An 11,771-nucleotide genomic window follows, 5' to 3' on the forward strand; every position below is an offset into this window, starting at 1 on the left:
TTTTTGTCCCTAATTTATTTTTCTGATTGTTCAATTAATTTATTTATGGTAGAAATTTGGTACATTTAATATTTTATAATAATAAATGAGAATATATGTTTTTCTCGGTCAAGTAGTCTAATAAAGTATGTTTTTCTCGGTCAAGTAGTCTAATAAATAGATTCACACAATTTAATCTAGAAGAAAAAACTAAACACACACTCCTTAAATTTGGAGACGTTGGAAATCCCGAGTTCCAAGGCCCTGTTATAAAACTAAATGTATTTATTACAGCTTTATCTTTTTATATATTTTGTTTGACTCAACTTTTATAAAAATAAATATTGTATTTCAAAAAATGTATTTTTTTTGACAAAAATAAAACGATATTCATTCATTTAAATCGATAGAGTACATCATTCAACATCGCTAAAAACGTAAAGGATGAATCTGCGAACAAACTCACAACATCCAAGTTAATAGCATATAATGGCATAATGCCTACAAAAATATATGATAAAATTAAAGTGAGCGGAATACTCATGCTTCCGGATCTGCAACATTGATGTGCAAATCTTTGATTGAATTGATCCTTCAATATGAATCAAATGAACACCGCAAACAAGACGGAAAAACAAACAACGCCGCACATGACGAGGAACAACACACCACCACACTCAGATGACGAAATCACCAAGAAAAAACCTAGATCTATGTGAAAATCACTTATTTAGATTGAAATAGAGAGAAAAAGATGAAGAGAAACTCAATGAAAACTTTTATAAAATGACATATTTTCTCTTGTTAAGTTTCTTCTTTGCTTTTTATTTCAAAAATGTATTTATGTACTACTTGAATTTTTAGACAATGATAAAATCTTAGTCATTTACATTTCTTACATAATAGAATTATTTTTTGTCCATGTTTTTAATTTGGTATATGCTGTTTGGTGAAAATGAAATTGTAATGTTGGATGAAATTAAAAACATTGTCAGAAACGTTATTGTAAATATGATGTGTTTTAAGTTTTTAGACTTACTGATTTATTATTCCAATTATATCCTTAAACGACTTTTTATATGATAAAGATTGTGGTTGTTGTCATTTAAAGAAAATAATTTTTTTTTTGTTATATTGTTGGTGTCATTGAAATAGATAATTGATTAGTTTGTTTTGTTGCAACTTGAAAACAACAAATATTTATATCTTTCGTTTTAATCAAAATCAAAATTTCATAAAAAAAAAACCACCGTTTATAATTTTCAAACCTTATCATAATAAAAAGAGCGGATAGACGGGCACGTGAGTGCCCGTCTTTTAACGCGTAGATATAAAGAAACTAGTGGTTATCTATAAATTAAAGAAAAAAACAACAACTATGGCTAGAAGAGTAAAATTCCCTGATCACATATTGTTTTGCTACATATTAATTATTGGCGGAGTCGTATCATAACCTCCACAGTAGCACACTAGGCAAATTCAATTGTTATGAATTCCGGGTTCGATTCCCGGCTGTGGATTTCCTTTGCAATCTTTTGTATTTTTTTTTCCGGGTTCGATTCCCGGCTGTGGATTTCTTTTGCAATCTTTTGTATTTTTTTTTAGGGTTAATATGTGTTTACCCCCCTGTAATATAGGTCATTTCCGGTTTTCCCCCTGTAAAATATTTTTTTTGAATTTCATCCTTGAAATTTGAAAATATTTTGGTTTTAGACCTTCATTGAAAATTTCACCCCCTGTAATTTGAGCAAATTTAGGTTTTCCCCTCTTGTAATATGAAAAAAATTTGGTTTACCCCCCTGTTCATTTGAGCAAATTTCGGTTTACCCCCTGCCATATCTTTGATTTTGTACTGTCAAAGCTCATGAAGGTCCAAAACCAAAAATCTTCAAATTACGAGGACGAAATCCAAAAAAAATATTTTACAGGGGGTAAAACCGGAAATGACCTATATTATAGGGGGGTAAACACATATTAACCCTTTTTTTTAATACCAACTCTTCTGTTTCTTGTTTTTTGTTTTTTTTGGTACAATATCGCTTGTTTTTTTTGACCAAAGGGTACAATATATCACTACTTTTTGGGCAATGAAAGTTAGACGCTTAATATTTCCTACCCCTTTCTCATATTTGTTTGAAGATATACAATAATCATAATTTTATATATTATAATCTTTTCGATATGAAAAAGTTTAGATGAATTGTCTTATTAGACTCATTAAGTATAAGGATAGACTTCAAAGAACATTGACATATGTACTTACAAATCATCCATTAAAAAGGTGGTCACAACGACAGCGGAAGATGCACCTACTCACATAAATGGAGCCAAGAATTTTAGATTGTGGGAGCAATATTTATTTATATACTATAATACTAAAAACGTTATCTTCCCAAATAGAACTACAAATTATTTGAGATTGTACAAGATGAAAGTAAATAGTCACCTTACAGTAATATATAAATGAAAAAGAAAAAAATATTTTTTTACAAAATTACTCTTATAAGATATTAATATATTTATGTTTCCATAAACACAAGGTGTGGAAGTTATTGACTTGAGAAACTGAGTGGGAATAGCCTGAGCCGAGTATGGTTTTGCAAGTTAATTGTACGTACTTAATAGACTGACCTTATAGACCTAATGGACTTTTTCTATGGCATGTTGTCCGGCCATTTTAGCTGTTTACTTTAAGAAAAGAAAAAAAAAATACATTGACCACACATTATAATATGCCATATATATAAACTAGGGTGTTCGTGGTCCGGTTTGGATCGGTTTTGAGACAAAAACTCATCCAATCCAAAGATAAAATTATATGCGGTTCGGTTCGGTTATGAATGATTAATTTTAAAAATCCGATCCTATCCGATCCAATTTAATGCGGTTTAATTTGGATCGGTTTTTGGATATCCAAATTACAAATTGTAACCTTTTTTTTATTAATAATAATCTTATAAAAATATGATAAAATAATAGGTTTTATACGGAATATAACATATGATTTATAAAAAAATTAATAGTAAAAAATAAAAATGATTAATTATATTTGAAACATATGAAATAGAAACAAAATTGATTAAATTAAACTCATTTGTAGTATTAAAAGAATTAAAAAGAAAATAAATAATAGCTTAATATAGTATATTATACTTATAAAAAGCGAGTTGGACAATGCATAAAAATATGCAAGGTCCAGGGTTCAAACCCTGGTCACTACAAAAAAAAAAGCGAAATATATATATATATATATATATATATATATATATATATTAAAATATATGTATGTAGTTTGATTTGGTTTGGTTTGGTTTTGAAAATTTAATCCAAAATCCGATCCAATCCGAGGGATTTTCATAAAATGTCATCCAAACACATCCATTATTATTCGGTTTTGTGCGGTTTTTGGTTTTTTCGATCAGTTTGCGGTTTTAATTTGGATCGGTTTGGATTTGAACACCCCTAATTATAAACCACACAATCTAATGTACTATATAGAAATAATTGGCAGAAGGATATCACATCATCCACAGTGGCACATCAAGCAAATTCAACTAATATGAATTCCGGGTTCGACTCCCTGCTGTGGAATATTTTTTGTCTCAATCCGGGGTTTCATGTCACATCAGGATATGATAAGTTAATCATGAAACTTATCATATCATGCCTCACTAGTTATAATTCCTATCCTAAGTATGAACCGGCTTAGAATCAGTTAGGATAGGATAAGAAAATAATTTACAGAGTTATACCTATAAAATAGAATGAAATTAAGAAATCTGATAAAATAAAATAAAAAAATATTTTGATAATAAATTAAAAATACTAACAATTAATTTTTTAAAATATGTATGATTTCAACAACCAAACACCCCCAGCCTGACCTTGGGCTTCAAAAATTGCACACTGCTCATAGCCAAGAGAATTCCAAAAATTCACAACTCGACCAAACTGACAATGTGTTTTTAAAATAGCAACTAATAACGAACGATATTGACGAATAAGAACATGGGTTTGACGCTTCCCTTCCATATTCACAACACCCATAATATTCCATGTATGGATAGATAAATCTAGGAATTCATCCATACATAACTTTACAGTAATTAAGGGAAAGTATGATAATTACATTACGTTGTTTCCATAGTGCTAGAGATACTTGTTAATGTCATATCCTGAAGACTTCTATTGTCATTGATCAATTTGATTGCATTTTTGTCCCCGACGTGGACTGGGCCATCTTCTTCAAGGATATCAATATTATTTGGTTTTTTATGCTTATGTTGATCATCAGGACAAACATATTTAATATTGGCAAAATTTTCTTCTTGGTGTGTGGAGGGAATGGCTTGGTGGGAAAGGTTAAGGGGATGATAATTTTGAGTCGAGATATTACCAAGCCTAGGTGAAGAAGTGGTGGAAAATGTTGTGTTTAGCTTGTTTAAACGTAGCAGATGTGCTATTATCATTGCGTAAATTATCATTAGGAGTGTTTCCAAGGCTAGCAATTGGTTGGGGGCATAGGAAGTTTTTCAAGGCTTAATACTTGTTGTCGAGGCTTCATGACTTGATCATCATGGACTTGTTGGGTTCTGCGATGTTTTGAGTCAGCGAGCTTTTGTTATGTCGTTACACTTCATGAGCACGTGGTATAGGAGGCAATTGGTGAGGGGTGTGTTTTTTATCTTTCAGTGTTAGGGTCAAATTTGAGAGGGTTACTGAGAGTTTATAAGACTAGTAGTAGTCCCAAACTAGGATTATGAATTCATTTGGTAAGTTTCACCTAGAAAGAGGCGGAGAGAGAGAGAGAGAGAGAGAGAGAGAGAGAGAGAGAGAGAGACAGAGAGAAGAGAGGAAAATATAAAGAAAGAGGAAGAAAGAAGAATTTCAAGGGAGAAGATGACCTAGCTTGAAGAAACTCAATAGGGAGAGTAGATTAGAGCTTAGCTTTTTGAGAGTTAGAGGTAAAGGGGGAGAGACTATATTCACTTATTGAGTTATAATCACTTGTGTGATATTTGATTCATGATTTTTGTTGTCAATTTATGAAATTGAAGTTGATTAAAGTTGATTTTTGTGCTCTATTAATTATGCTAATTTTGGGTACGATGACATTTGTGAAAATAAGTTGTTGATGTGCTAAAATTCATGTTTGATGATGCAGAAATAAGTGCTTTTGATGTTTTAGCTTATTTATGTGAAATTCATGATTTTGTTGATGATTATTGCTTAATCCATGTTCTAATGACTCGTCATGTTATAGGGTATGTGTTTATGTTGAAATTCATGGAAGTGATTATGTTAAATGTGATGTTTGGATTCAGTTGTGGTGTTTTTGTGAGACAAGGGTAATAATCATGAAAGTTGTGGTTTGATGAATTGGAGTATATGATTGTATTGGTGAAGTTGTTGTTATTTTGAAATGGATAAAAATATCTGTTATGGTTATGAGCTTATTTGGGCGTGGGATTGAATTGAAGAAAAATGGGGTTTTAAGTGATTAAGTGAATTAATCTATGTTGTGATAAGTTTAATTAAGTGGTTCTAGGTTTGAAATGATGTTAGATGATAAAGTATAAGTGGTCTAAGTGTTTGGGATGAATTTCGCGCGAACAAGATCTAAAACGGCTTTGAAAACGAAGTTTTACGCACAAAAACGCGAAAAATCAGGTTTTCCCATCAGTCAGGGTGGCACGACCGTGCGCCTAAGTGGAACGGACCATGCCAAAGTTTATAACTTGGTGAGCACGACCGTGCACCTAGGCAGCACGACCGTGTGCATCGCTCTGTGCGGGGAAAGTCCAATTTTTCGTCGTTTTTTAGTTTTAACGCATACCAATGGGTCCCAAACACCTAAACTTAATTAGTTGAAGTATAATTGATTACTTATAATTGGTTTAACCTAGCTTAGGTTGGAGTTGGATTGAAGGTTGTGAAATCATGAAAATAGACAAACTTTGACAAACGTAGGAAATAGACGGACTTTGGAAATTAATTATTTATGTTATGTTAACTTGTAAATGACTATATGTTATTGATGAGATGGTGACTGCTGAATGATTTGGCCATGATATGTATACATGAAATGTGGAACTAGGCGTAAAAGATTAATCATCTCAAATGCAAATTGTGCTAAATGAAGTGATGTTACCTCTTTGATGTGGTATATGTTTGATGATGACTTTGATGATGATGAATATATATATATATATATATATATATATATATATATATGATGAGTACATGTATAAAAAGTGACGATGTTATTGATGATGAGGTCTTGTATAAACATATGCATTTGATGAATCATATGTTCATGCATTCATGAGTCTTGATGTTAGGATATTTTGGTATGCATTAATGACGAGTGTTAGGATATTTTGGTATCCAGTGACGAGGGGATCAATTGGTAACAAACCTCCGACATCCAAAGAATGGTACCGCATGCATATAGAGTCATGTCTAGAACATTGCATGCATGTGTGTCTATGTGAAATGTCTCATACTTGATTATATTTATCATGTGAACTTTGTGAATATATGTGGAGATGTGTACATGGTTATGTTTGTTCCTTGGTGATTGCTTGTACATTTGTGACAATAGTGATGATATGAGAATGATGTGATGATATCTTAGTAATAAATTGATTATGAGGATGTTTGCTTGTCTTATGATGTTGATGTATGTATTATTGTATTAAGTGATATGTGAATCGTGAGATATTATGCTTGTGCTTATATACTCTTTATGTTGAATATTTATCTTACCTCCTTTATGTGGTTGCCACCTATGCCTATTGAGGGTAGACTTACTGGTTGAGAACGCTTAGGACGACTGAGTACTTAAGGATTAGCTTGACACTTCCTCATTTTTCTTGCTTGCTTTTAGAGTCTAATTGTAGGCTCTGATTAGGATCTTTGTCGAAAGTTGTTTATTTACATTATATGTTGGATTTATTTGAGAACCTTGGAGCTTTTTTTGGATGTATTATGAGATTGACATACTTGCTACATTATATGTTGGATTTATTTGAGAACCTTGGAGCTTTTTTTGGATGTATTATGAGATTGACATACTTGGAGATATTATTATCTCGTTGCGAAACTTTGTTGAAAACTGGATATTGCACAATTTGAGTTATTTGATGACGTAGCACCTTGAATAAATATGAATAAGTGCTTTATTTACATTATATATATATATATATATATATATAGGACATATCTAGTGAGAATGAGTTAATTATATGAGAATGGTGAGAACACTTATCAACCTTTAGATCAAAAATAAATGGTCCAGATTAAAAAATGCTCACATGTGTCTTAACCTATTCTATCAATTCTCAACTACTCATTAATTTGTTAATCTTCCCCAATACCATTCAGCAAAACACTTTCTTATGTCCACCGACGGCAATTTATGTTGACAATTCATCACCATTAACATAGACAGCAGAATCCAAATGACATTTAATTGATTGTTCATTCCTTTTTCTATACAAAAATGACAATTTTAATTTAGTGAAAGAAAAGCTAAAGCAATTTTTTAATTTGACCAAATTAAAATACAGATCTGGAGGTGAAATTAGATTTGGAAATGGAATGTTTTTATTTCTCAAATCGTTTTAGATCAATCGAAAGAAAGAGTGCGAAGAACAAAGACATTGTTTTGAAATTAGATTTGGAACGATTTCTTTTATGGGGTTTCCAACCGCCAACGTGTGAAGGAAAGTGGCGACGGTGAGTTTATGACTGAGTACCGGTGGTGGAAGATGATGACGACGGGCTTCAGGGCAGGAATGGTTGGGTCGCCGGAAAAGATCATTGATTGTGAGGGGGAGGAAGAGACAGTTGCAGCTTTTGAAAGAAGAAGAAACGGCACATCAGTTTTAAGAGAGAGAAGATTGAATTGGAATGAGAATGGCACATGACAATGTCACATGACTCTATTAAGTGATAATCTAATCTCAGCCATACCTTTTAATCTGAAGGCTCATATTCATTCTCATCATTCTCATATAAATATACCATTCTCATATGATATATATATATATATATATATATATATATATATATATATATATATATATATATATATATATATATATATATATATATATATATATATATATATATATATATATATATAGGGGTTTGCTACAATAGACCCACTCATTTTCATGAAGGTCTATTTTAGCAACCAACACCTTTTCATATGGACCAAAAAACCCAACTTTTGTGTTTTGAAAAATTACAAACTCAGGGATAAAATTTTAATTTATGTTTAATTATTAATGCTTTTTTATTTCCTTTTTGTATGATTGGCTTTTCTTTCTGCGTCATTACTGATTTTGTTTCTCTTTTCTTCTCCCACTTTCTTGTCTTCTTCCGTTTTCATCAAATCAGTGCAGCTTGTGTGTGTGATTACAAAATTCCCAGTTTCTTATTTCATTTTTTTTAAGCTTAGTGGCAAGTGATCATGTACAAATCAGATTTGTACCTTTTAATCATGGCCTGCCAAAGATCACCCAAGTATTAGGAATACAATTAATGAGAAAATAATATCACCCACGGAGAAAATAATATCACCCAAGGAATTATTTGATTTTAAGAACATGATAAAAGTTTAGGAAAAGATTCAAAATCAAAGCTTCAAAATAAGATCACTCAAGAATTAAGAATTCAATTAATAAACCAAAACTTCAAAACTTATTTGATTGTTGTCCCTCTTAAACTTGTAAAAAAAAAAGAAAAAAGAAATCAAGTGCAGCTTGATTTCAAGAAACGGCAGGAAGAAAGGAAAATGTGAAACGGGGAGAGAGAGAAGCAAGCTGAAAAAAGGAATCAATGAAAGAGATAGCATTAATGACGCATAAAAGTAGTCACTCAATTGCATAGAAAATAAAAAAGCATTAATAATTAAACATAAATTACAATTTTATCCCTGAGTTTGTATTTTTTCAAAAAGCAAAAGTTGGGTTTTTTGGTCCATATGAAAAGGTGCTGATATACTGTATGTTGGGTTTAAGGGTGTTACACAGACGACATCTCAAAACTTATAAATAATGTCCTTAACATTCAAAGATCATCAATCGTTGGCATTCACATAAAAACCAGCCCATCGATATATTGAAGATGAGAAACCACCATATTTTCACTACTAAAATGAAAACCCTAAAACAAAATAAGAGAAGACACATTCCTCATGAAACCACTCAAACCTTCACCAATAAAAACAAAAACGAGGCTGAAATATCTCGTTTGAGTCCTTTTTGAATACAAATTTCCTTCGCTGGACTTCCATTCACTAGAATACACATGCTTCCCCCAAACACACATGCTTTCATTCACTCTACCGACTTGGTACATAACCCTACTCTACCCATCACATACTCTAAAAAATCCCAATCAATGGAATCATACATCTTTTGAAAATTCATCTTTAAGATCAAACATTGCCGGTTCATTTTCTTGGCATAGCATAATCCACCAATTCATTCACTACTAACACCCCATCCACCAAATTCTTCCATTTAAGGAAAACCGATTGAGTAGAGGAAATTATTGAATTCATAGGAATGAACAATATCCTAGCTAACACCATAGCAAGCAACTTATAGAGACTCCCTAACGTATAAATTGGACGATAATCCTTCAAAACCATCAGAGCTGACACTTTTTGTATCAAAGCCACAAAATACGCCAACATACCCTTCGCCAACACCTCGTCAACATGAGATTGATCAAACATAATCCTAACCTTGTCTTTTAGTAAATATTTAAATTTCTTCACAAATGCAAAATTATAACCATCAGGCACCCAAATTTTATTCTCGTCTCTATCTTTAATCTCTGATTCAATTTCCATTATAAAATACATAGCTACCAACACTTCATTCTCCTCTTCGTACAACCTATCAAACGTGACCCATCAAAATTTTGCTGATCCTACCTTATGATCGAAACCTGGTCTGAAAAACAGTCAACCACCGCTTTATAAATATCATGGGGCAAAGTTACCCACCCATCACTCACCCTTTGCGCCTTTATTGAGTTTGTGTTGGCCTTTTTGTCTATCTCCCACTTTAGGCTCTTTCGACAAATCCACCATCTGCATTAACTTTAGCCTACTTAATTAGTTAGGATCACTCCTTGCTAATTTCCTGCTCTTACTCTACTTTGTTTAATCTTCAACAACCTTTCTTAAACGTCGACGTCGTTGTCAATTGAATCACCAAATTTTAAGAGTTGTGAATCTTCCATTGCAAATTTTGTGTGTTTGTTTACTCTTTGTCCACCCTCTGATCCACATTCTCGTTGTTCTTAGAAATAGAATTTGTCACATGAACCACGCCTATACGTTCCATGACCAACCTTTGTTGTATACTCTTTATATCATCATCTTTGATTTTGCACCCCAACACAACCTTTATCAAAGTCTCTAGCATTTCCTCACTTGACACCACCTCTAAGCACGACCTCTCATCCCTCATGACTGTACCCTTTATATGTTCTTTGGATATTGCAGTTTTGAAGGGTTTCTCGGAATAGTTAAGGATTCCAATACCTCCAACTTTCTCCTCCCTCTGCTGCACCCTGCTCTTCTCCTCCTTCCTCCTAATTCTTGCTTTGTTCACCTTCAAACGGGTGTTCCCCAACAACACATCCTCTAATTGTGCACCCATATCTTCAACGTTACCAAAACACCGACCCATTTGTCCACCTTCTTCGGAAGAAGTACCACACCCGCACGACCAAACCTGGCAAACAATTTGTAGAGGTCCGAGACATTGACCCCATCCAAAAAATTCGTATAAAAATGGTATGGTTGTGTTGTCGATATTATAGAAATAAACACCGCATTTGTTTTCCCCTAGACCACCATGCGCCACCTTTTTACCCCTTTGGAGACCCATGGATACCGTTGTTTCATCTCACTTTGTTTTCTATGGGCCATTTGATTTCTCTCAATGTTTCTCTCTACACGCTCTCATGTTATTTTTTTTTTGTGCACAATACGAGCATTAGTAATTTTTTTTTTTTACCAAGCCTCATTAAAAAATTTATCTCCAAATATTGGCCATGTAATCATAGGCACATCAACACATATTGCTGCTGAGCATTCCAACAACAATGTGTTAAGAAACCTCAAATTGAAGGGTGTGATAGTATATCAATATATTTAGGGACTACCTCTAATCCCAAGCTTCTACCTTTAGTCATTTACTCAAAACCCTCTTCCTTGATTCACTTCTCCAATTCATGTAATTGATTTCTTTCCCTAATAACCTAAATAAAAGGTCTATTTGAAGCTTCTAATCCCAAACCAAGCTCTACCAATTGAACTATTGTTAGATCACATATACTTTCAAGGCATACATAAATTCGATTTCTTCATATCAAACCATGCAACAAAAAAAAAAGTTCATCCATTGAAGCCTTGTCCTAAGAAATAAATTCATCAGATTCAAATCTTCAAAATATTCACGTAGTTAAGAAAGATAAATGATCCTCTAAGAAAAATAAATGATATAAATTAACTTTAGGGCAACAAGATCACAAAAAAAAAAAAAAAAAAAAAAAGAAAAAGAAAAAAGAGATCATACTAATAATAAAAGTAAGAGTCATCTCGTTCGATTTATTTGTTTTTTGTTGATAAATCGTTCCATTTTTCTCTTTATTATGGATACCTTATTAATAATTGAGTCAAGGTTCACAATACACAATCACAAATTGTTAATGCAATTTTATTTTATTTCGAGCAACAGATAAATAACCTTTTTGCATAACTA

The 11,771-nt window shown here is 32.4% G+C and overlaps 1 protein-coding gene across 1 annotated transcript; it reads right to left on the reverse strand.

Moving 5' to 3' along the window:
• Positions 1–9,442: 9,442 nt before the first annotated feature.
• On the reverse strand, positions 9,443–9,847 carry LOC146955888 (uncharacterized). Its single transcript, XM_085748979.1, has one exon. The coding sequence runs from the start codon at positions 9,845–9,847 to the stop codon at positions 9,443–9,445; it is 405 nt and encodes a 134-aa protein (XP_085605105.1).
• Positions 9,848–11,771: the final 1,924 nt, after the last annotated feature.

This window comes from Medicago sativa, chromosome 1 (assembly GCF_051527215.1).
Source record: "Medicago sativa cultivar Bolivia chromosome 1, Bolivia_mono, whole genome shotgun sequence".
NCBI lineage: Eukaryota > Viridiplantae > Streptophyta > Magnoliopsida > Fabales > Fabaceae > Medicago > Medicago sativa.

Bases quoted from the DNA above. Each gene is read 5' to 3' on its own strand.
- LOC146955888 (XM_085748979.1), bottom strand. From the start codon at position 9,847: ATGGAAATTGAATCAGAGATTAAAGATAGAGACGAGAATAAAATTTGG.